At 40.8% G+C, this 24,194-nt stretch overlaps 1 protein-coding gene across 1 annotated transcript; it reads left to right on the plus strand.

The window, feature by feature from the left end:
- Nucleotides 1-539: 539 nt before the first annotated feature.
- ANXA5 (annexin A5) lies at nucleotides 540-23,748 on the plus strand. Its single transcript, XM_074905144.1, has 13 exons — nucleotides 540-631; nucleotides 738-781; nucleotides 8,011-8,095; nucleotides 9,186-9,280; nucleotides 10,089-10,202; nucleotides 12,588-12,678; nucleotides 13,601-13,680; nucleotides 14,131-14,187; nucleotides 17,183-17,276; nucleotides 19,096-19,191; nucleotides 19,733-19,791; nucleotides 21,929-22,051; nucleotides 23,193-23,748. The coding sequence occupies exons 2-13, from the start codon at nucleotides 773-775 to the stop codon at nucleotides 23,253-23,255; spliced, it is 966 nt and encodes a 321-aa protein (XP_074761245.1). The 5' UTR covers nucleotides 540-631; nucleotides 738-772; the 3' UTR covers nucleotides 23,256-23,748.
- The last annotated feature ends 446 nt before the right edge of the window (nucleotides 23,749-24,194 follow it).

Here is a 24,194-nt window from a genome sequence, read left to right on the forward strand (position 1 = left end):
ACTAACCTAGCTTGCTTTGAAGCTAACAGGTCAGCTAGTAAAATGCCTGCTTTAAACTTCAGCTCAGTCTTGTCCTTTAGTGAGGGGATATGATGCTCTTCAGATTAACGGGAACTGATTTTCGTACAGATTTCATCAGGAGGGGGCTCGAGCACCCCTTGGAAGCTCTCTATCTGCAAATGTAGTTTTTCTTCTAAAAGGTTTATTATTGCTAAAAACCAAAGCACTAATTACACCCTTCCGTGGCATAATCGAGATGGAGGAGAAAGCAATCCTCTGAGGGGCAGAGCCGCGGGGAGGTGAAGTGGTGGAGGGAGGTCTTTCTCTGCGCTCTTTCCGAGCCGGGGTCCTGGGGGGACGCGGCGCGCCCAGGCCTGCAGGGTGCCCCCTCAGTAGCCGCCGAAGAGCCACTCGCCCGGGCACCGCCTTCCCCGGCCGGGCCCCGGAGCCCCCGGCGCTTGACGGGGTGAAACTCCGCCGGGCCGGCCTCCAGGCGGCCCGGAGGAGGCGGCCATGGCTCGCCGCCCGCCCGGGGTGGGGCCTGGCCCAGCCCCAGGCTGAGGCAAGCAGCGGCGGGGCCCGCGCCCTCCCGCTTTCCTCAGTGCTGCGGGCGGCGGCGGCGCGGCTTGTGGTGAGGGCGCCGGCGGGTCGGGCCGGGCCGGGCCAGGGGAGGGGAGGGGAGGCGAGGCGGCCGGGCCGGGCCGGGCCAGCTCTCACTATCGCATCTCTCTTTGCAGACACGGACTCGGCCCCGACCCGGCGGATCCCCGAGATGGCAAAGGTGAGGCGGGGCTGCTGGCCACCCTGAGGGGCCGCCGACCGCCCTGAGAGGCTGCCGGCCGCCGCGGCCCCTCGGCCGGCTCGCCCCTGCCCGGCCGCAGCTGGCCCCAGGACATCCTCCTCTGACTTTTACTCCGTGATTTATTTTCGGTCTGCTCTAACTCAACCCATCCCCAAGCCTGGGGAGACTCGGAGGGGAGGGGGACGGGGAAAGCAGCTAATCATGTGAGGCGCACGTCAGGCACCACTTTTTTTTTTTTTTTTTTTTTTTTTCCCTTCCCGCTAGCTTCCACTATTTTGGCCAAGTTTTCAGTACTATATTGTGCTTGGGTGGAGGCTCCTTCCACTGGAGGAGGAAGGAGAAAAAATACCGCCGTGGCTGTGCCTCTAGCTTTCCTGTATCTAACTTGCATTTTTCTGGAACCTTTGCAGCTTCGTCCAGTACTTCGTCTCGGTTTGGTGGTGTTTTTTGTTGTTGTTTTGGTTTTTTTTGTTTCTTTTTTCATTTGTAGCACTTGTATCTCTGTGGTTTGAGCCTGGATGAAGGCTTGGAAAACGGGGCTGACTCCGGCGTTTGTTTGTACAGTTGCATCAAATGCACAGGCTCCGGAAAGTAAAATAAAGAGTTTAATGGCATTTTTATGGGTTTTGTACTGCTGTAGGAAGTGAAAGCCATCAGGTTGTATGAGTGCTTTCACAAAGGTCAGGGTAACTGCACATTAAAGTTATACTAGTTTCATTGTTTTAACTTAATGAATGGAATGATTAGGGGTGTTTTAACACTCCTTTGAATAATTACTCATACTGTGACTGGATTTAGTTTTAAAAGAAAGGGTACTTCATTTAAAAAAACGTTTTTATTTTTAAGAGTATTCCACTAAATCCTTAAAGTTTGGGAGTGGGTTGTTTTTTGAGGGGCAAAGAGGGGGGTTTTCTTTCTTGAAACATCAGGACTGGTTTGTGTGATGCATTTTAGGGATACAGGGACCCATATCCGTGCCAGTGCAGGGCATCTGACCAGACAGATCTACCGAGACAGCCTTTTATTGCCTTATGTGTAGTATTGCATAGAGGCTTGAGGGTAACTTCCTTTTACTCAAAACATGGAAATTTGCAGTTATCTTGTCTATTCTACAGAGACACAAATTTTAATTCTTCATGTTTGCAAATGGAATATTTTATTCTTTGCAAACCAGTTACTCTTGTCTTCACATAGCAGAATTTTCCACTGCCTGGGGCAAGACTTGGGGCTGGGTTACTAATTGTGGTGGATGGTGGTAGGTTGAAGACACTGGAACGATTTGGTCTTGTACTAGGTATGCCTTGTCCTAGAGTTTCCATGTTCAGAGGGCTGCTTTTCTCTTCAGTGGTATTCTTTGCCTGTGCGATTATGCAGTCATGAAAGACTGGGAGTGTTAAAGCTTTGTAGCCTGGAATTCGTTTTATAAAAATTAAAGTTGAAGAGTAAGCTCTGTTCCTTCTGGCAGGTGTCTGTTCTGAATTTTGTTGCGCCATGAAGCAATGTTAAGAAATGAAAGTGCCTATCAATCATGAAATGTTGAGCGTCAATTGACAGTGGTTATTTATATGTACAACTAAAGGTTCAGGGTTCACAAAGGCTGCACAGTATACTAAAGTCCAATTTAGTCTAGAAACATTACTGAAGAATAAAACCTTTGAAGAAGGTAAGTTATCTTTGGAGTCTGGGTCACTGAAATATTTGTTCTTGCTCAGTTATGGGAAGAGTTTTTTTTCCCAAAGACCTGTGGGATTTTGTGTGTTCCATATCCAGGACAAGAAGGTTCATTCATTTTGTGGATAAACTCCAGCAAGCTGTAATGTGCTGTGCAGCCTGATCTCTCCATGCTTGTGTTTATCTGCTTGCTTTGGAGGAACACTGCTGTCCTAAGAAGCTGCCTTTTGTCACACATCTGTGTGTGTGGTGGTCTTTGTTAGTGCATAGATGTACATGGTATGATCTCTTCCTGCTCGATGAATGAGCTGCCTTGGAAATGCTACCCCGTGTTTGCTAATTCAGAAATCTGGAAGGAAAGCAACAAGAATATTTCCTGCTTGCATGCTGTGGACTGATCTGGTTTGGTCTGCTACTCCCAAATCTTTCCCTGAATGTGAAGTTGGAAGTGTTTCGTGTATCCATTGTAAACTGCCAGGGAAGGATTGCTTGCTGCTGGTGAAGGTGTGGCTGCTGTGTGCTATATCTGGAGTTCCTCTTCTGCCAATGGGCACCTGTGGCTTGGGGCACAGGAATAGTATCGCCAACTCCAGTGGTGCTTCAGAGGACAGTGTCTAACATTCCAGACTACAAGTGCTTTTCCAGAATTGGGTCCTAAGCAGCTCTTTGGCTCTTTTAAGGTTATGAGTCAGGATAGGTTCTTTGAGTGGTTTTGCAAATGTCCCCACATTGGTTCCTGCATTAATGTTGCTTGCTCTTCTCTCTCTCTCTTTCCCACCCTCTCCTCTTTTTTTTTTTTTTTTTCCTTTCTCTCCTCCCTATCTCCACTGACTCAGAGTTCAGTGCAGATGTTGTGTAATTCCGTTTTTTGTCAGGAGTTTAAATTTAGTGGGGCAGATGTGAATATAGTCTGCTGACCAGAGCTTAGTCCTTCCATTTAAGTGCACAGTCTGAAGCGTTACTAAACTTAGAGAGGTGTTTTGCAGAGCTGTCTTTATAGTTGTGCATTTGCATCAGCTCTGCACCTATGTTCATCCACTCACAATGTAATTTGCATCTTACTGCTCTTGACATTTTGGCAAGGATGTAAGGAAAGAATTATGTATTTCTTACATGATGGTAATTTTAAAGCAAGTTGATCTGGGATCTCTGTGGTCTTCAGTGGCTGCAAAGGTGTTCAGTTTACCAGTGAGGACTGTGGTGTGGTTTATCTGCAAGATGGCTATTCTTGTGCAAGAAATCTTAGGGCAGTCTTTCATTTATTCTAGCATATGACCCTCTGGGCTCCCTTCTGTCTTCTGAAAATAGCGTACCTTCTCTGTTTGCCAATCTGTGTGCTGGAAGATACTCTCATTTCCATTCTTACCATTCTACAGTTTTCCTGTGCCATTTTGTAAACATGGCTTCTTAAAAAAAAAAAATCACATAGCACCTTCTCTCCACTGGACACTGACTGGGCTTCCCCGTGGCAAATTGATGAGACACTACTTTTGCTGCAGAGCAGCATTGTGAAAGGGGGTAGCTCTACATCTATGGGAAATCTGACTGGGAAGAACTTATGAGCCCTTACAGAGCAAAAGTAGCTGAGAAGAAGTCTGAATCAGTTCAAGTATGGTGTTTTGTTAGTTGATAATGAATGCTTTGTGTTTAACAGTGGCTAAATGTGGGATCTTGTGGGTGGAAAATTTTTTGTGTGCTTGGTGGGAAAAATTAAAAGGAACCTCGTTAAGTGACTATTGTTGATCTTACAGATAATATTGTTGCCAGGATATGTGGCCACATGACATCAGATTGTGAAGCCAAGTTGTCTCTAGGGAGAAGTTAAATGTAGGTTTGGGATGCTGGTTAGAAACATCTTGCCTGATAAGATTGTATCTTCTGCGAACTTTTGCTACAGAAGAATAAACAATAATAACAGACAACATTAATTTCCTCATTTGGAGGGGCATAACTTCTAAAGCAGGATCATCTCTTGCTTTGAAGAGGTTTTTTTTTTTTCTCTTGTTTTTTTTTTTTTTTCTTTGTCTTCCCTCTTCACACTGTGTTATGTGTCTAGGGACTTCATTGGTAGGTGTCTGGAGGAAATCGAAACTGCTCTTTATTTCTAGTGTATAATCACAAATTGCCCTTGTGCTACACATGGTTGCTTAACAAGTCAGTGTACTGGAAAATGTAGAAAATAAAAGAATGTGGGTGGATTTTGGGTGTCATAATCTTGTGATAGTCTTTCTGTTGAGGTCTTGCATGTTCTGCTTCTTGTTGTATTTTACTGCCTAGTGTAGGGTGTTGCTATTTAGTAAAGGATCACGCCAGATTACAAAAGATTTAAATCAAAGACTATTTGTGTTCTCCTTTCCATTGATGTGCTTTGGGTTCCACTGGGTGGGAAACTTACTAACTAAAATAAAAACAGCCTATGAGGCTGTAGTGTTATTGTGTATTTGTTTGCATAAATGACAAGGAACATTCTTAGAGATACTAAAAATAAAATAATTTATTTCCCTCTAAAAAGTTTCAAATTTTGTAAATAAATGTTAAATAGTTGTCTTTCAGTTCACCATTTTTCATATTAGGTCAGGATGTCTTAGCAGTTGTGATGGTGTTATCCATCTGCAAGAACCACTTTGTTTTGATAAAGTTTAAACTCTACTTAATGTTGAAACTGTAGCTGAGTTGTCTGCTAAATGAGTGTCTGGCTTTTGACAGGAACTCTTCTGTATGGATCTATTATTTTATTAGAAATGTCTGGTTCATAGCTCCCGTTTCAGTTTCTCTGTGACTGAAAGTTAACTTCAGTGGTTCAGGCAGTGATGGTGGTTTAGAACATACGCTTGCCCTCTCTTTCTCTGGCCAAAAGGTGCAGTGTTTGGGAAGCAGGAGACAGCTGTTCCCTCCATGGACTGAGTTTGTTACCACTGCAGAGCTTTATGCCATTGTCCATTGATTTTGCAAATGAGAAATTAGGGCTGGAATAACTATTAAGGGTGCTTCTGAACAGTGGGGGTGTTTTAGATGGATTTGTTCTTGTTAAACATGGTGCGCCTGAGTATTTCCTGCCATACCCTGATCACTGGGCCACTGCAGTGCTCTAAAGAACTAGGTGAGTAGGTTTCTGATGTGAAAGTTAGGGATGGCTCGACACTTTGTAGCTGCCTGCATGTGGCTTCTGAAGGCGGTTAGACTAGCTTGGACTCGGGCCTGCAAAGCTGGATCCAAACTTGTCTAATGCTAACAGCCCCTCCTGTGGTTGTGCTCTGTTTCCACCAGCATAGAGTGTCAAGGGTCTGCCGTTATAGCTGCTGTCTTTGTGGTACCCAGGTGACATGGATTTTTATTATGCTGAATGACAGAGCCACAGCAATATTTCTGGTTTGCAAGCTATGTGCAGCTCAAGTACTGATTGAGGGTGATTGTGGCAGGTAGGTAGCCAAAATGTAGTAAACACTGTGTGTCAGAAGGGAATGCCTGGAATGCAAATGGTGCCCAGACATCAAGAAAGCTTTCAGACTACAATTGCACCAGAAGAATTTCAGGAACTGTTCATCAAGCTTTGTGTATGATGAGGCTTTCCACACTGTATTTTAGAAAAGTGAGTTATGAAAGGATGAATCTTAGTTAACAAAAATGAGAAGGATGATGGAGAGAAAGATTTAATACAGCATTTAGTGTTCACACATATGTTGTCTGAAACAGCCACAGAGGAATGTTGGGCCATTGTTGTAAGACTTGGGAATTGTGAAGGGAAATTCTACTTGCTTGCAACAAGATAAGCGAAGGAAAAGTTTAACTTAAAGATCAATAACTATTTCCTTTCAGACCTGTTGGCCATTGGTCATTTCCCAAGTAGAATTGTGGTAGTTCTGTAATACTGGTTATGGTAAGATGATATGAAACAAACCAGCAGGAAATAGCTTTTAAGTAACCCCATGCTGGCTGGCATGGTAGTAAGGGAGGAGAAGAAATACAGAGGCTTTTCAGTCTTTATCTGTTTTGCCAAATTAAATTCAGTTTATAAAATTGAGTCCCAAATCCTTGAGAATTTTTTGTGATAGCCTTTGGTATTAACTAGGAAAATGACAATAAGTACATATTTCTGTGCCTAAATTTGAAGTACTGCCCAAAAACTTGCTTGTAGCAGGAAAAGCAGAGTGCTTCAGGGGAATTGCCATGCATCTGAAGTATGCTGGTTATTGGAAAGCATCCACCGGAAAGAAGTTTGTTGCTGCTATTAAACACGATGATACCTGGTGTTCTGATTTGCTGAAATACGGCAGAGATAAATCTAACTCATTAGTGTTTCTGTAGTGGGAGGGGTAGAGAGTCTCTGATGGCAGTAACACACAGGTGGCCTGAGAGGCAGCAGTGCCTCAGGGCACCAATTTCTGGTTAGCACTGGACTGCTCTTTTCTGTCTGCTCTTCTGGCTGACCTATCTTGGATGAATGCACTGACTTGAAACCAAAGCACTGCGGGGCTCAAATTGCTAACTTGAGGGAAAAGCTGTATTGCAGAGGCCAGATGGCTGTGCTGCCTGTGAAATAATCTGGTGCAGTCTCAGTAGGTGTCTTGGCACTTCCTTTCATACTTTTTCTTGGGAGTATAAAAATGTCCTGCCTGTACTGATTACTACTTTTGTACAGCAGTGCTTACCAGAAATTTCCCTTCTTCAGCTGTTAGAAAAACCTCCCTATTCCCCAAACACAACTGTTTTCCCTTTTGGCCGTTGTTTGACTTTCATCATTTATAAATTAACTACTGTGCTATACACATATAGGTTCTTGAACTGCCATGTTTAAATAAAGTTAAGACTTTTCCACAAGGGTGATGAGTATTGGTGTTTGACAAAGTCCCTGAAGATCCATGTTCCATGGAAACCTAGTGGAATTATTTTTGTGTTTAGACGAACTGATCTTTTATCCTTATGTTTGAACTGTTGTTTCTTTCTAGCTGTAAACTACGAGGAGAAATGTAGCTGAATCACTCAAGTAAAAAGTTGCTTATGTCAAAAGAAACATGATGAAAGATTGAAAGCCATTGCAGAGTTCAGTAGGTCTCATTTGCAACATGATGGAAACAATTTGTGGTACAGGTTGAGAGCTCCAGTGGGTTTTTCTTGAGGAGAGGAGGTTCTTATTTCCAAACGCGTCATGGATCTTTGTGCACCTTTTCTAGCATCTGTGATTTGTGCAATTCATTTCCCAAATTACTTAAACAAATGATACTTTCTTGGTCATTTTCCTGCATTCAGGCTCTAGTGTTGTACATACCACTCCTGCAAACTACTATTATGTAAATATACCTGAACTTAGCTGGTGTATTGCTGAGTAAAACCATAGTAGTTCCTTTTGAGTGAGCTGTGTTTAAATACACACGGATTACTATTCAGTTAGCATTTTTCTTGCAATTATATTTTCTTGTAATCGTCTTTAGGACTGTGGGGTCAAATTTAGTCTGAGCTCATGTATGAGGAACTGAAAGATGCTATCTTCTATTTCATGGCTTTTTCCCTTTACCCCCACCCCTTTTTTCTCCCTCTAGTACACGAGAGGCACTGTGACAGCCTTCTCTCCTTTTGATGCCAGAGCTGATGCAGAAGCTCTTCGTAAGGCCATGAAGGGAATGGGTAAGAATAATTTATTTTACAAAAAGGAAAGGGCTCTCACTCTTCTGAAAACTTCCTTTCTGAACTCATTTTTTTATATTAGCAGATGAGGGTAGGGTGTGCGTCTACATGCCATGGAATGACAACCCCAGGACTGCACGAGTCTGGGCGTGTCCTTGTTTTGACTGTACTGCTCTCAAGGATGTTTATTTTTAGGTTAGCATAAGGGCAGAAAGAAGGTGGTTTGCACATTCCCCATTAAATATTGATACTCCACAGGCTTCTCTGCACTCAGAGTTTTACTGGACAGTAAGCTAGACTATGGATTTACAGGCAACAACTGTGGAGAGTTACAACAGCATAGTAGAGGGTCTGTGCTTGGAAATTGTGCAACAGCCCCCTCAGTCTGGAAGTGCGTAAGCATGTTACAGTTGCTCTGAACAAAGAATACAAGCACACAGCGTGACTGTAGACTAACAAGTGGTCTGTAAACTCACACTGTAGCTTTAAAAGGTCCCTGTGAGAACTAATCCTAACTTGCTACTTTTTTTGAAGCTGCCTCTGTGGGAGGAAGCAGGAGGATGTGAAGAAGGGAAATGTGATACACCTCAGCTTAATGTCAAAATGAGTAGGGCTAGTAAGATGCTGTGCTGTGAGGGCTACCTTGCAAACTATTGTATATAAAATGGGTAATAGCTCCGCACATCTATACTCTGGGGTATTTGGGGTTACTGGACTGATTTTTGTTGGGAGTTGGCAGATTGTTTCTGCTAAAATAAATCCCTTGGTGAGCCCAAAGGCAAGGCTTCTGGTAGAATACAGACTGTGACTAAATGTTATAGCTGATACCTGGGGTGCTGGGAGCAGTGTCTGGAACAGAGCACTGGTGGAGAACAAACAACACATAGGTCCTCCCGTCATATTTTTGCAACAGCAGAACACCAAACCTGGTGGCTCAGTTTGGGGTATGGTGACATTTGTTCTTTAAATGCTTTTGCTGTTTGTCAGTAGGCTGTTATTTTCAAAGCATGTTTCATTGCCTTTGGAGTTTGTGCCACTGCTGTTTGTTTTTTAGAGTGTGTTCGTAACTCTTTGTTCTTTCTAACTTCAGGGACTGATGAAGAAACTGTTCTGAAGATCCTTACCAGCAGAAACAATGCTCAGCGTCAAGAAATTGCATCTGCCTTTAAAACCTTATTTGGCAGGGTGAGAAGAAGAAAAATACCTCTAGAAATGAACTGAGTGTGGCCTATGGTGATTATTTAAAACTGTGAGGCACATTAATCATGCTCCCTGTAGAAGGTTCCTTCGAAGAAAATCTCATTTTGCTTCTGCCTCCATTTCTCCCCCACCCTGCTATATCCTTAATTGCTAGCTAGATTAGAGTATTCCTTTTAGGTTAGCACAAGAAAATTACTTCCTTTTTCTGTACTTTGGTCCAGAATGCTTTAAACAGATTTTTGTGCAGAAGCTCCTAGAAGTTTCCTGTTAGTATGCTTCTAGTACTGACCTCACTCTTGGTATGGAAGGAGTTATCAAATATTTTGATGCTCGATCTGCAGTATAAGGTGATAGCAGGAAAAGAATTTTCTAGAGCTAGAAAATGCAACAGAAATAAAGCAGCCTAATACCATAAGAGAGAACAAAACCATAAGTGAGTTGAAAGCAAAGACAGCTTTTTTCTTTCTTCCAACATTGTTGGATCCTTTAATATTCTGGCAGGGTAACCTTTGTTTCAAATAGCAAGTCCAGTGAACAGCTGGGGTTTAAAGAATTTCTATATTGAAAAAAAAAAAAAATCACAATATGTTTCAGGTTTTCCAAATGCTCATGTATCCTTGTTTTTCTGCCTTATTTGGCTACATTTGTTTTAGTTCAGGTACCAAATAAAACAAAAAGAGCCCCGTCTCTTGGGCTTCTTGATGTCTCCAAAGTCGTCTAGCTTGCAGACACACATGCATCCGTTTAAAATGGTTAGTCCTTGTTGATTACAGCACTGTTTGTTCTGCGTTAGGATCTTGTAGATGACCTGAAATCAGAACTAACCGGCAAATTTGAAACACTGATGGTATCTTTGATGAGACCAACATACATTTTCGATGCTCATGCACTGAAGCATGCTATCAAGGTAAGAGGAGTGGGGGAAGGGAATTAATATATTATATGAAATGTTTGTTGCTCTTTTGTTGTTTTTTAGGAATGAACTTTCAGTTGGTAAGGGGAATGCTAATAGAAGTACCCTTTCTTTTTTAAAAAATTAGGAATGTTATGCTAACACCTAGTATGATTGCTAATGCTGTGGTTTTGCCTGGTTTCTCATTCATCCTAATAACTCATTAGAGGCAGTTTAGAAATCTAGTCTGTATAATGTTTTATGTGAAATTATTTTCATGAGAAACAATGTAATCTTGAGAGAACAGTGTTCCTGTAGATACAGATTAAAATCTACATAGCAAAAGACTTGTTCCTTCTGATTTAAATACGAGTAGATATGCATGTTGCTTTTAAGTTCTTTTTGCTGCTAAAATGCATTGCTGAAGTCCAGTGAATGCTAGATTCTTCTGCTGTGAGCAGCCTAGGTTTTATAGCTATACAGCTGTACACATAGGCTTCAGATTAGTTCAAGGCATTTCATTAAAGTGTGATCTTATTTGTATGTCTGTTCTTGACTGTTATTTAAGCTAGAGAGTGTTTTGCCTCTGATGGGTTACAGTGCAACTCCAGAATTGATGGGCTAGTGTACTTGTGAAAACTGGTGTCCACCAAAGTTATGAGTGGGTATTATCTGTGTTACTGAATGTGTTCTAAAAGCTGCCTCCAGTAATACATAGGGAAGAGTTGATAGCCCGGTCAGTGTTACCTTTCGAGCATTTCTCTTTAGCTAAATGCATTTAATGCCCTTCTGGGAAGGTCAGGTAAACAATTTACAATCTGTATGTGTAGGTATTTTAGTGCGTTTCCTTTCACGTGGTTCAATTTTTATTTTTTTTTCTCCTCTGTCACCCCTGTCTAATATCCTCAGCCTGTGGAAATTCAGGAATTGGATGTCCCTGGATTATTCACAGAATCTGTTGATTAAAGTAAAGGACATTGAACTTGACTAGTGCCAGATAGTGCTTGGTTGGGTGACACTTAGACGTAAACTCCCAAGATCCTTGATGACCAACTGGTTAATATGTAGGCTTTAGTCAACTGTACAAGCAAGTGCTCATGAACTCATGACCCAGCAAATAGTATCTCAGACAACAGAAACTTTAATCCTGGAAATTTTCTGTAATGTCTTTTTACACACTGGGGGAAGGGGAGATAGCACCTGACAAAGAAACTGATAAAGGCCTTGTTGACTAAAAGGAAAAAAATGTATTCCCAAGCTCCTCTTGTTGACTTAGGAGTCAAAGACTGACAGGGAAATGACAGAACAGTTGGGTGTAGGAGGGAAAATAGAGGTAGTGAAACAAGAGTGGTTTTGTTCTTGTCACAAAAAATGATGTTAAACACAAGATCATAGTATTTCAGAGAATGTGCATAGGGAAAGATGTTGATACTAGTTGCAGTTCAGTTTAGGTGAATAACAACAGCAGAGAACATGCAATAGCAGAGACTTCAGTGCAAGATAGTAACTTGGCTAAGAGTGTTAAGTCTGTGCTGAAGACTGTCCTATCAATTTTCACTGCTGCTACCTAGATTAGAACTAATATAACTGTGCCTGCCTCTCTTGTTGAGTAAGCTTGTTCTTGAATCGGTCAGTATTTTGAAAATGGTTTCATGTAACCTGACAGATTTCTATTTTGGATATCTTTAGGTGGAGTTAGTATTCAGATTTTCCTTACAGGAAAGGTTGTAAATAACATGCTGAAGCAGAAATACACAGTATTGTATTTCAGTGTTGGTTTTGTGAAATTAATCCTTTGGAAGTGTAAAGAGCAATGGCTTATTCTTACAGGCAAAGTAGACTCAGACTTGTGGAAACAAGATACTGACTTGGCATTTGTAAATTTTATCCTTGTAAAAGTGAAGAGTGCCTGTCATGCCTGATGTAATTAGAGTGCAGCAGCTTAAACTGTCTGGGTTAGCAGTTCTGCTGTAAAATATGTGTGTTTGCAGTGGAAGAGAGAATGGATTTAACACAGCACAGTTCATAGAAGGGTAAAGAACATTGCTGGGTGGCTCTGTGTTTATCTGTGTACTAGTTGATGAAACTATGAACTAGAGCCAAGATAGAAACTGTTACTCCATTCACTTACCTTGATGTCATTGACTATAACAGTGAAGAACTGAGGCGTATCTCTGTGTGTTGAACATGGAAGAGCTCATCGTTTTTTGATTTTAAAAACAATCAAGCTGGAACAGGAAGAAATTATTTCTAAAATCCCCACAATATACCAGAAATAAGAAAGTAATTTTTCTTTATTTGGTCCGAGCATATAAGCTGATGCTTGCTTTTGATTGTCAAAGGGAATTCTTGTTTTCCTTTTGTTACTTCATCAATTGATTTATACTTAAACCACTGCAGGGAGCAGGAACCAATGAGAAAGTGTTGACTGAAATTCTTGCCTCCAGAACACCTGTGGAAGTGCGCAATATTAAACAGGTTTATCTGCAAGGTAAAGCTCCATATAAAATAAAGTTCTACAGTCTCCATTCAGTTTTCTTAATATAATTTTAGCTCATCTTTCAAATAAGGTCTGTCTGTGAATTGATGGTTGTGTCTAGTAAGAGGGATTTCATTCTGCTGTGTTGCAAAATTTCATATTGAAAGGAACAGAGTTTGGATTGTAAACTAAAATAGTTTTTATTTCAATGGCGTTTTGTGCTTTATATTTAGAATTCATTCAAATGCATTTCTTTTTTTCACCCATTATTTTCCTCCTTTTGACTGAAAGGGGATTTTTAGTAATTGGAAACTAGAAAAGTGGTATCACATAAAAAAACAGAAATTATTTTTTTGCCATTTGCTCAGTGCTCTGTTCAAATGCATTTGAGCTAAAGCAGATGCAGCTTTTTGGTTGTCCACAGGAGTACATGCTTTTACCCTGTCATTGTTGGGGTTTTTTTTACGCCAGTGTTTAGTTCAACACATTACTTTTACTTCTATGCAGATTCCTGCCACACAAAAATTCTCATGTCTTAATATGAGGGAAAATTTACAGTCTCCAAGGACAAAATTTGTTAGTACTAGACTTTTTTTGGGCTCACAGTTGTACAGTTGTGAGACTGCCATATTTTAGTGTAGTTCCAGATCTGTATACTCTTTAGTTCGTAAAGAGCAGAATCTATGCATGTCACCTTGTATTTCAAAATATTTTGAATAATCTGCTCCTGATACTAGGTATGAGATGCTATCTTTTCACCTCTTTTACGATAAAGTTAGGCTGTAAGTGAAAGCAGAATATGTCTTAGTTGTTAAAGCTGTTTCTGATAAATGATTCTACAAGCTGTGAGTCAAATTAACTTTTAGCTTTTCCTTGCTTTCTCCTCAAAATAGTGAGGAAGGCTGTAAGGTGAAAGGGTATTGCTCTTTTGCAGAGTATGAGGCCAACTTGGAGGATAAGATCACAGGAGAAACATCAGGCTATTTTCAGAGACTGCTGGTGGTCCTGCTGCAGGTCAGTATCTTTTTGTGTGCAGGCACGTGTGTATGATTTTCATTTCTGTTTTCCTGTTGATGTACACTTGTCACTTTCTGCTTACTAAGCTGGGATTTTAGGTAGACCTGGTGATGACAGGCAGGACTAGTTCTGAAACTAAGTCATTCCCTGACTTGCAAGGTCAGTGTTGAGCTCTGTCATTTCCACATCACTGAATTGAAGAACTTCTGTGATGCTCATGGATATAGCAGAATGCCTGCTGCATGGGCTTTTGAAGGCAGTATGAGAAGAGAATGTTTATTTCATAAAAACACATGCAAGCAGAGGGGAAAAAGAAGGTGATTTTTGAGAAAATGCATTAGGGGTTGACTTCTTGCAGTAACTCTTACAGGCTCAATATAACAGATAAGTTGTTTTTTGATTCAAATATGATTCTTCACTTTAACAACTTTTAAAAATTCTCTTTAGGCGAATAGAGATCCTGATGGCAGAGTGGATGAGGGTCTTGTTGAGCAGGATGCTCAGGTGGGTGAATGACTTCATTTTTAGGACGTTTCTGTAAGTTATCTTGCAAAGAGTGTATTCATCTAGAATTCAAATGTGAGAAATTGTTAAGGTTTTCTATGTGTGTGTGTTTTCCTGTGCTTTTATACATTCTGGACAAGAGAAGTGTCAAAACCTGATACACCGGGATCGAGATTTTTGGCACTTTTACATTTCAGTGTAGAGCATGTCTTGTTTTGCTTAATATTTAATGAGATGCCTGAATGGAACATTGATTAGATCACTGGAAAGAGCGAGTTATGATTGCTGAGGTTTTGTGATGCTGAGACACCCACTGCTGGAAAACTCAAGAGATATTAATGGTTCATTCCATAATATCTGACTTGAACTTCTCTCTGAATTCTGTCCTTGCATATCATGAGTCATATATGTGTTCTAGTGAAATGTTAATGCTATTCAATGAGGGATGCCTCCATAGAGGATGAAATACTAAAGAGAAAATATACCAAATATTCTGCTTTACTGTAACCAGATGACAGTCTAAGTATTGCCTCTAAAGGGTTTCTAGAAACTCATGTGTTGCCCTTTGCAAGTATTGTCCTTAACTTTGTCACTGATGCTAAACCTGTGCTCTAGGACAGGAAAAGGAATACCAGCACTTAATTGATGTCCTTGATGCAGTCTCTTGCTGGGTGCTATTAGCTTTGTTCTTAGTTGTAGTGATAGTCAATATTTCAGCAATTTGATTCCAGAACTCATTTAATCATGTTTCTTCTTGGATATTTCAGATAACTCTGGGCTAGACATTTTTCCTCCCATAAATTGTCAGTTGAGACGAAAGAAAATATATGGATTGTTCAAGGTGACAAAGACAAAAAGTAGAATACCAGATCAAGAAAACATTCTTCTAGTAGCAGGGCAAGATGGAGAGACAGACTGGCAAAATGTATTTTACTGGCACAGACCTATCCTTTGTTATGTAAATTCAGAAAGCATTGTCTTCCTGCTACTAAAATTAAGCCTGTGGAAATTTGAGCTTGAGCATTAGTGAGGCAAATGTTTTTATCCTTAACTAGACTGTTTCATGAAATTGTGTCAGTCTTGCCTTTAGTTGGGCTTATGTAATTGAGGAGACCCATAAATCACAGGCCTTTGTAGGTCAGTAGATTGCTTTTGGTCTCTTCAGTTGAGTTTAAATGAGCATCTGAATTTAGGAGGCACCATACCTAAATGGTGAAAATGTCCTGGTTTTCTGAATGGCCTCTGTGGTTTGTTATGTACATTTGGCTGGAACTGGGACCCAAACAGAGAAGTGTTCTGTCACATTTCTTTTTACTGATACCTTTACATTCAACATCTAACAGAGCTGGAACAGATCCAGAGAATTTACTAATTATTATTTCCAGGTCTGAATGGTCAGAGTTGGGGTATGTGACTGCAAATGTAGGACTGTTTTTGGCTTCTCAATGTTTCCCTTGGTTAATGCAATAATCTGGGAAGGACTTGATATGTTAGAGGGCAACCTCTTTGCTCAGTGGCGTTTTTTATTTTTTGGGGCATCTGTGATTACTAAACATTAATTCAAAGCAGTTGGGGAATGGGCATTCATGCTGCAAGATAGTATGAATATGCAAGGAACTTGCAAGACTTTTCTGAGAATGCCTGAAGGAGAAAGTTGAACTTTCTGGAAGAGATTTTTGTGAATATCACTTTTTAAAAGTTATGTAATTGACATCTATTTTGGGTATTGCACAGCAGCAAGACAGGTAAAAACTTACAGCTCACATAAAATGCTATTCACAGCTTCTAGTATCTCTAAAGAAATGCATTCCTGGCGTTTCTAAATGCTGTGCTGGAACTTCACATTTACTACTGGATGAAGAGTTCTGGTATTCATTTGAAGAGCTTAGCATGTATTATTTGAACTAAATATCCTTGCAGTGGCTTAATAGTGCTTTTTGTTTACTCCACTGCTTTGTACTCTGTACCATTAGTATTAAAAAGAGAATGCAGCAGTCACAGATGTGTTTTGAATAGGATTGTGGGATAAACATAAATAGGAAATCCATAACATCCCATCCAGGTTTTACAGTCTGGACAGACAGATGGCCAACAGCATTGCTATGCAGCAGATTTGTTTGTGGTTTTTCTTCTAAGAGATTGCTTGAATATAGGTGGTAACCTGTTTGCCTGTCCTCTGCTCAATGAGGAGGGATAAAAAATACTGTATACTACGATATGTACAAACCTTTCTCTTTACATGGTGTTTAGCACATGTTTTGGAAAAAAGCTTCTGAGTGTCAGGAATTTAATTTTATGAATTTTTTTTCTTTCTCATTTTCCTCCTTCTCTTGCTTATTCTAACTTCTACAAGTGCTTTACTTTCCTAAATGCTGCTAATTGCCCAGTCATTGTCTGCACTGAAGAAAGACTTGCCTGAAGAGCAATGAATATGCTAAAACGATTAAATGATTAAAAGCTGGTTTCATATTGCTAAGAATTTAACAGCCTTCAAATCCTGTTTCTGAGAGCTTCTAAACCCATCTTCCCCTCCTGAAAGTTCCTCCTGGGCCAAGTTAGCATGGTTCTCCCATTGATATGGAAGAGAAATTACATCATGTAATAAAGTTTTGCTCATCTGATTTGAAAAAGGAGGCAGGGGGAAAGGCAGAAGAAGCATTATTGGGAATGGATTTTATGTCCTATATTAACACAGCTTCAGAAAATTTCAGGCTTATGAAAGGGGCTCTGTACACAGTCAGTTTTAGGGTCTTAAGCAGTGTTACTCATGTAAATGCTTTCACAGTTGATTTCAGAATTTATCATTTATTTCTTTCTATGGTCAATTCAGTACTTGGCAATTTTCTTCTGTGTTTGGGTGGGGTTTTTTTTCCACTCCAGCTGTAGCTTATTAGTAAGTTTAATGCTCATTAGAGTAAGACAAGTAGATCTTTTCAGCAATGTGTGTGGACACCAAGACAAATGCTGATGTTTTGATCTCTTGAATTTACAACAGGTTTTGTTCAGAGCTGGGGAGCTGAAATGGGGAACAGATGAAGAAAAGTTCATCACCATCTTGGGAACTCGAAGTGTTTCTCATTTACGGAGGGGTAGGTAATATGGTTCATGTGTGCTTGAAAACTTCTGCCTGAAGTCTCAGTGTTACCCAGCTGATGGTGGAAATAGTAGAAAACTTGTTTCTGGTCTCACATTTGTCAAGCCCCAGAAATCTTTAATCGCTTCTTCCCTCTACTTAATACATTTAATTTTGTTTCCTGTAATTCAGCTTTCCCCAAGCAGGTGTGATCTCCTGCTGGAAGGAGTGGTGTAGTAGATCTGAGGGACAACTGGGGTGTTTCTTTCTAGATGCTTAATTTTATTTTTTTTTCCCTTTTGAGAGAGGTCATGGCAATAGAAGGGATGCTGAGGGTCTGTTATGAATTATCATAATCTGATGGAGATCCAGCCCTGAAAAGATCAGCCCTTTTATAGGTGCATATTTTATTAACTGTTAATAAAGAGACAATGTTTTTTTTTTCCCCTGCTCCTTACCTGTTCATGAATATATTTTATGAAGCTGTTTAGGCCATTGGAAATACTGACCAGTAGGTTTTGCTTTGGTTCTCTAATCTTTTTGTTCTTCCTTTTGAATCTTTGGATTCATCTGGATTTTCAAAGGTAATTTGATTTGTGAATTTACTGTTTAGTTTTTTACCATTGTTTGTATTAAAGTAATCCTAAAGTTTCTTCTGATGCATCCGACATTTCCTTAGCATGATAGAAATGTAAGATTTCATGAAAACTTGGGTCTTAGGGATGTTGATGAACACAGACTTGAATAGACTGCCAATAGGCCAGTTTGTGTGAAGTTAACTTAATGTAATAGCCCAGTGTAGACAAGATCTTAGATTCAGGCTAAATTATAGCTGCACCCTGGGAAAATTGCTTAGAACTTCCTAAAACTGTCCTTCTTTCCCCTTCCCACTTCTCTCTGCACCCTTTCACTGGATTTGTTCACAGAATCATGGAATGGTTGAGGTTGGAAGGGACCTCTGGAGGTTGTCTTGTCCAACCCAGCTTGAGCAGGGCTTACCTAGAGCAGGCTGCCCAGGGCCATGTCCAGGCAGCTTTTGCACATCTCCCAACACTCCACAACCTCCCTGGGCAACCTGTGCCAATACTGAGTCACCTACCCAGGGAAAAAAGTGTTTCCTGATGTTCAGATGCCTCCTGTGCCCATTGCCTCTTGTCCTGCCACTGGGCACCACTGAAAAGAGCCTGGGTTCATCTTCTTTACATCCTCCCTTCAAATATTTGTACACATTGATGAGATGCCCCCTTGAGCCTTCTTTTTTCCAGGCTGAACAGTCCCAGCTCTCTCAGCCTTTCCTCATAGGAGAGATGCTCCAGTCCCTTAATCATCTCAGTTGCCCTTCACTGGACTCGCTTCAGTTGCTCCATATCTCCTTTGTACTGGGGAGCCCAGAACTGGACCCCGCACTCCAGGGGTGGCCTCACCAGTGCTGAGTAGAGGGCAAGGGTCACCTCCCTTGACCTGCTGGCGACACTCCTCCTAGTGCAGCCCAGGACACCATTCGCTGCCTTTGCCACGGAGGCATGTTGGTGCCTCATGTTCAGCTTGGTGTCCACCCCAGGACCCCCAGCTCCTTTTCTGCAAGGCTGCTTTCCAGCTGGTTGACCCTCAGCATGTCCTGGTGCCTGGGGTTGTTCCTCCCCAGGTGCAGGAATGTGTTGTATAGTAGCAGTTTGGAAGGAAATAGGTATTTAGAATAGGATAGAGGGGAAAAGAGTGGATGATAGCATTTGAACTGTGGATAATGAGGTGCAGATGGCATTAATCTGTACTGTGGAGGATACTGGGAGAAATGCTGGCTATACCTGTGACTAAGCAGACTTTCTGTTTTGCAGTGTTTGACAAATACATGACTATTTCCGGCTTTCAGATTGAAGAGACCATTGATCGTGAAACCTCTGGTGATTTGGAGAAGCTGCTTTTGGCAGTTGGTAATTAAGTCTTAACAGATCTAGAAGTGGCCTTCTTCATTTACTCCCAGGCCTGCTTAAATTGCAGTTATTGTTGGAAGTGGCATGAAAACATGGTTCCTTTTTGAAGTTAATCACCTAGGATCTATTGTTGTATCTAGAGAGTAGGCCTTTATTCTTCCTTTAATAGATGGAGGGTTAGGGGAGAAGTGAGCCAGGGGGTGGTGATGAACTGTGTTCTGTTCAGTCATGTGCACCTCTATCAGAAAGTAAGACAAAACTCTGCCTTCGTTTGTATTCCTGGCATCTCATTTAGGACAATGTCATAATAGATTTGTAACTGGGAGTGGAATTTGACTAGCAAATCCTCTGTTAGAAACACATGGTGAATTCTAACTCATAGAACCCAGAGTTTTAGCAGAAGATCAGACTAGCTGACAGCTGTGTATTTAATTGTCCACACTGGAGAGAATGATCCAGTAACACACACCTTGTCTTGACAGTGAAAGATTGTCCTGTATTGAATAACAACCAGTAATTTAATCCTTTGCCTTTTTTTCAGTGAAATGCATCCGAAGTGTGCCTGCCTATTTTGCTGAGACTCTGTATTATTCCATGAAGGTATGTACGTGTTTTCCATATGTTACTTCCCATCTCCCCCAGCTACAATTCCTCTCCCTTTGGCTTGTTCTTCATTTCTTCTTTCACTGTAAATGCCAACAGGATACTGTATCACTAAGCATCTTCAAAAGGTTTGGGGAATGCAGATCTGGGAGAGGATACAAACGATTCATAAGCTTTGCTTCGAGTTCATCGTAAGTTTGTCGGACCATAAATGTTTTACAGGAAACACCAGTCTCATCAGCTGTTTTTGGAGTTGGTCTTGTTACATTGGAAAATGGCTAGATCCACTGGGCACCTTCAGCTAAATAAAGATTACGGTGTCTTTAGGTGGTGGAGGAAGTAAAGATGACCAAAAACTAAATTGTAAATTGTGCAGATTTAGTGCTCTTTGTTTTGGAGATGAGTATTTACAGACTGAAGGTGTAGTTAGCTTTGAAACACATTTTGATGACTATCCATCCCATTTTGAGAAGGAAAAGAAACTCATCAGAGAAAAAGGAAAGAGGCTTAAACAGCTGCAAAAGATGCTGCAGGGCAATCCCATCAGCAACACAGCTGTGTATATTGGCTTCGCCTTCTCTTGGATGGGAAGAGATAAGCAGGGGAAACTCTATTTTTAATTCACAGTGGCTAATATTAATTAAAACCGAGGTAGGTAGTCTATTGTTTTCAGGCAAGTTATCAGCTTCCCTGAAGAATTCCTCCCTTCCCCTTACTGAGAAGTACTGAATTATGTTTGTCACCAGATGGTTGTGTTGATGAGGTGTCAGCATGAGAATTAGTGAAGAGCTGAAATGACAGCTTAATTTTTAAAAGCTGCTTTACTGCTTTTGTAGATACCAGTGTAATATAAGGTTCAGGTGGGAAATACAAAATACTATACCAGTATGGTGACCAGTATGAAGAGAATTACTCTTCTATTGTTTATCTGTTTATTAATTTTTATTTTTTAAAGAATGCAATAGAAAAATATTTTCCTGTAGGTTTTAGATTCATGTGCACCTCTTTTACAAGGGGCCTGATTAATGCTGCTGGTGAGATACCCAATTTAAAAAAAAAAAAAAAGTAAAAATCATTAAGCACTTCAGATAAGAAAGATCTTCATCGATTATTACTTTAGCAGAAGATTTGTACTTCTAATTTATCAGTTTAGTATGACAAAGACAGTGAGCAAAGTTTGCTTTCATGATTAGGTGGGGCAGAGCCTGGCTTTTACTGGATTCTGATGTCAAATCCTACTCAGAAACCATCGGACTCATGGCATAACTTTTGAGCAGCTTTAGGGCATTTTTAGACGTAATCCAAGAATATTGCACCCAGTCGAAGGATTGAGTGATCCTGGACGTTAGTCTGAAGATGATCGTGGGGACTCTACCAAGTCCTTTCCTGAGGTGCATTAGCAGGTCAGCATGTGAAAACTTGTATTGCTTCAGCTTGTGTGGAGTCTGACTTGTCTGGGCAGGAGGGGTCAGGATGTTAGTTTGGCACAGCCTGCCAGCACAGGAACTTAAAATGTTTAAAGCAATAAAGGTGAACAAAAGAGTGGAGCATGTTTGCGTGGTTGGAAGAGGTTTTTGAAGTTTGCCTGCGTAATAAACAGCTGGATAATTTGTGAAATGAGTTGCTCTGGCTTTGTCTTGCTGTACGATGTTACATGCTTTGTATTAGTCGTTGTAAGGATTTATGTACCCAATTCCAAAACTGGCTGCAATTCTGCAGTCTCAGACTACATCGAAAGGGTGATTTGCATGTAATTCTGATTGTGGTGATCAGCTATACTACTGTGTAATCTTGGAACTGGATTTTTTAAATTTATATGGGCATTCACAGTTGAGGCCTGTGAGATGAAACGTGAAAAAAGAGGTCTGACCATATGGCACTTCACAGAAGTCCAGGGACTAGAGCACCTTGCATGGTTAGTCCCGTGTTCTCCACATTGCAGTGTGAATGTCTTGATACTGTCCCAAATATTCTCTGTTTTGGAGTAGAAATGCAATGCAGGAGTGTTTTGAGACACCACTTGTCGCACTTGGTGCTTCCATGTTGCACCCTGGTTGTTTGTATTTGTGGTTTTGTTACAGCATCTGTCCAGAACAAGCTCGTATTTTAGTATTACCTATACTCTTCTCTTTAGGGGGCTGGCACTGATGATGATACCCTGATAAGAGTCATGGTTTCAAGAAGTGAAATTGATCTGTTGGATATTAGACAAGAATTCAGAAAGAATTTTGCAAAATCACTGCATCAAATGATTCAGGTAAAACTATCATTATGTTATCAGGGAAAACGGGGGGGGGTGGGTGTGTGATTAAGATGTCATTGTTTGCACTGTTTATTTTTATGGGAAGGGGTGGATATGAGTAGAAGTGGACAACTCTGGGCAGCAGTTGGTTGTTGGTCTGCAGTTTCGTGAAGTACCACATAGTGTCATTTAGATGAGGGACACTTCCTCTGAAAAGCTAAAGGTTACTTTATAGTGTTCACTAGGAGAGCAGATGTGGTTTTCTGAAATTACAATTACTCATACACCATTTTTAGTTACTGCTTCATTTCCTTGTCTGGGTTCCTGCTGATTTTCAGTGCTTCAGAGAGGGTGCTGGCTCCAGAGAAACAATATTGGGGCTGGGAGTCTGAATTATCATGAGGTTGGAGTTTAAACCTTGGACTGTGCTGTGGAACCTTTTGCACCATTTCAAAGCGGAAAGTATTTCACTGTGGAATCAGTTTGAATCATAATCTCCTTTGAGTGGATGGGAAGGAGCAGGAAGGGTAAGAGCCAGGAAAAAATCCAGAGCTAGCTGTTTCTGTACACAGTTAAAGCCAAAATGCTTTTTCTCCTAGGAATTTTTTGAGGGTATTTTGTTTTATTTTTAAATGCTACTTTTTACAGTTTTCAGTTATCAGTCCTGACATTATGCTCTTAATTAGGCTGGGTGGAGTTGCTTTTGACACTGTTGGGCCATACAGCTCTCCTGTGGAATTAGAAGCAGAGCTTCCCATTAACTACAGGGAGCAGGGCTAGGGCCTTTCGAAGTGCTGGCAGGTGCACTTTGCACATTTAAAGTTTTTTGCTTTTGGGGCTGCTTTGGGCTTCTCCTGTTCTTTCCTGTTCTGTCAAGAAGACTTTCTGACTTGCAGGTGAAGGCATTCTAATATGCAGTGGCTGGCTCAGTTCTAGTAAAGCTTTTGGAGGTTGTTTCTGAACGTCCATCTGTGTAAATATAGCTCTAACATAAGAGACAGAGAATTTCCTTGCGTCATTCCTGAGGGGAGAGTCATCCAAGTGGATTTCCTGTGGGTGGGACAAATGTATAATCTGTTGGAGTCATCCTAGGCTGGTGCTTTTTTTCACGTTTCTGTGGTTGTGACTCATGGTGACTTGTCTGTTATATTAACAGAAAGACACATCTGGGGACTACAGGAAAGCACTCCTGCTCCTCTGTGGTGGAGATGATGAGTAATGATGGCAGTGACATGAAGGATTTGTTGTACTCCAGCTTTGCAGCCCTTTAGTGAGCATGTAGCTAAGTTTTTGTATCTTAATGCTTTGTGGCTGTTTGAATTTATACTAATATTGCACTTAATAAAAATGAGCATATTGTTATCCAAGTGATAGCTGATCTCTCCTCTTCCTGACATCCCAACTTCCAGGAATTTCAAGTGCCTTCTGTGAATATGTGAGAGTCATCTTCATGGAAGATGGGTACGGAGCACAGAACACAGTTCTTTGCAAGTGTTTTGCTGAAATAGGGAAAAAAACCCCGTGTATTTCACTAATAATTTGAAGATTATATTTTCTTGCTTTTATTCCTTACATTTCCACGAAATATTAAGCTAGCTCTAACACTGCAAATGAAGAAGTTATCCTTTGTACGTAATATCCGAATGAATTTGCTGAACATAATACAAGCAATCATTGAAAATCTAAAGGACCAATAAATTTTTTCCGTCTCAGCACAGTTGTATGTGGTTTTTAATGGGCAAAGATCTATTTCCCCTTTCATATGATTCCACTGCTTCAAACTGTTGTTATATTTTCCCTACTATTATGCAAGCTTCTAAGTATATATGATGTTTTGCAGCTGTACATCTTGATGTCTGGTCTAGTATATGGGTGCTGTGGTGATGCTGCTGTTCGGTACAGTTGGAATAGCAAATTGTTGATACTTGCTGAGCATTGCATTCTCATTTTGTGCTGCTTTGTCTTTTTCTTCTCTAAAGCTGAGGGAAGGAAGGAGAGCCATTTACACAGTGCCAAAGTAGAGCAAATATGCTGCACTTATAGGAGCAATCGAAGATTTCTGGAAGGGAAGCAGGTGGAGATGGGAAGACAGTGATTGGTACTTCAGGGGTCTTGGGTGAAAAGAGGATGATTGCAGCACTACTTGCTCATAAGGTTA

The sequence above is a fragment of the Athene noctua genome, chromosome 4 (genome assembly GCF_965140245.1).
Source record: "Athene noctua chromosome 4, bAthNoc1.hap1.1, whole genome shotgun sequence".
NCBI classification, from domain to species: domain Eukaryota; kingdom Metazoa; phylum Chordata; class Aves; order Strigiformes; family Strigidae; genus Athene; species Athene noctua.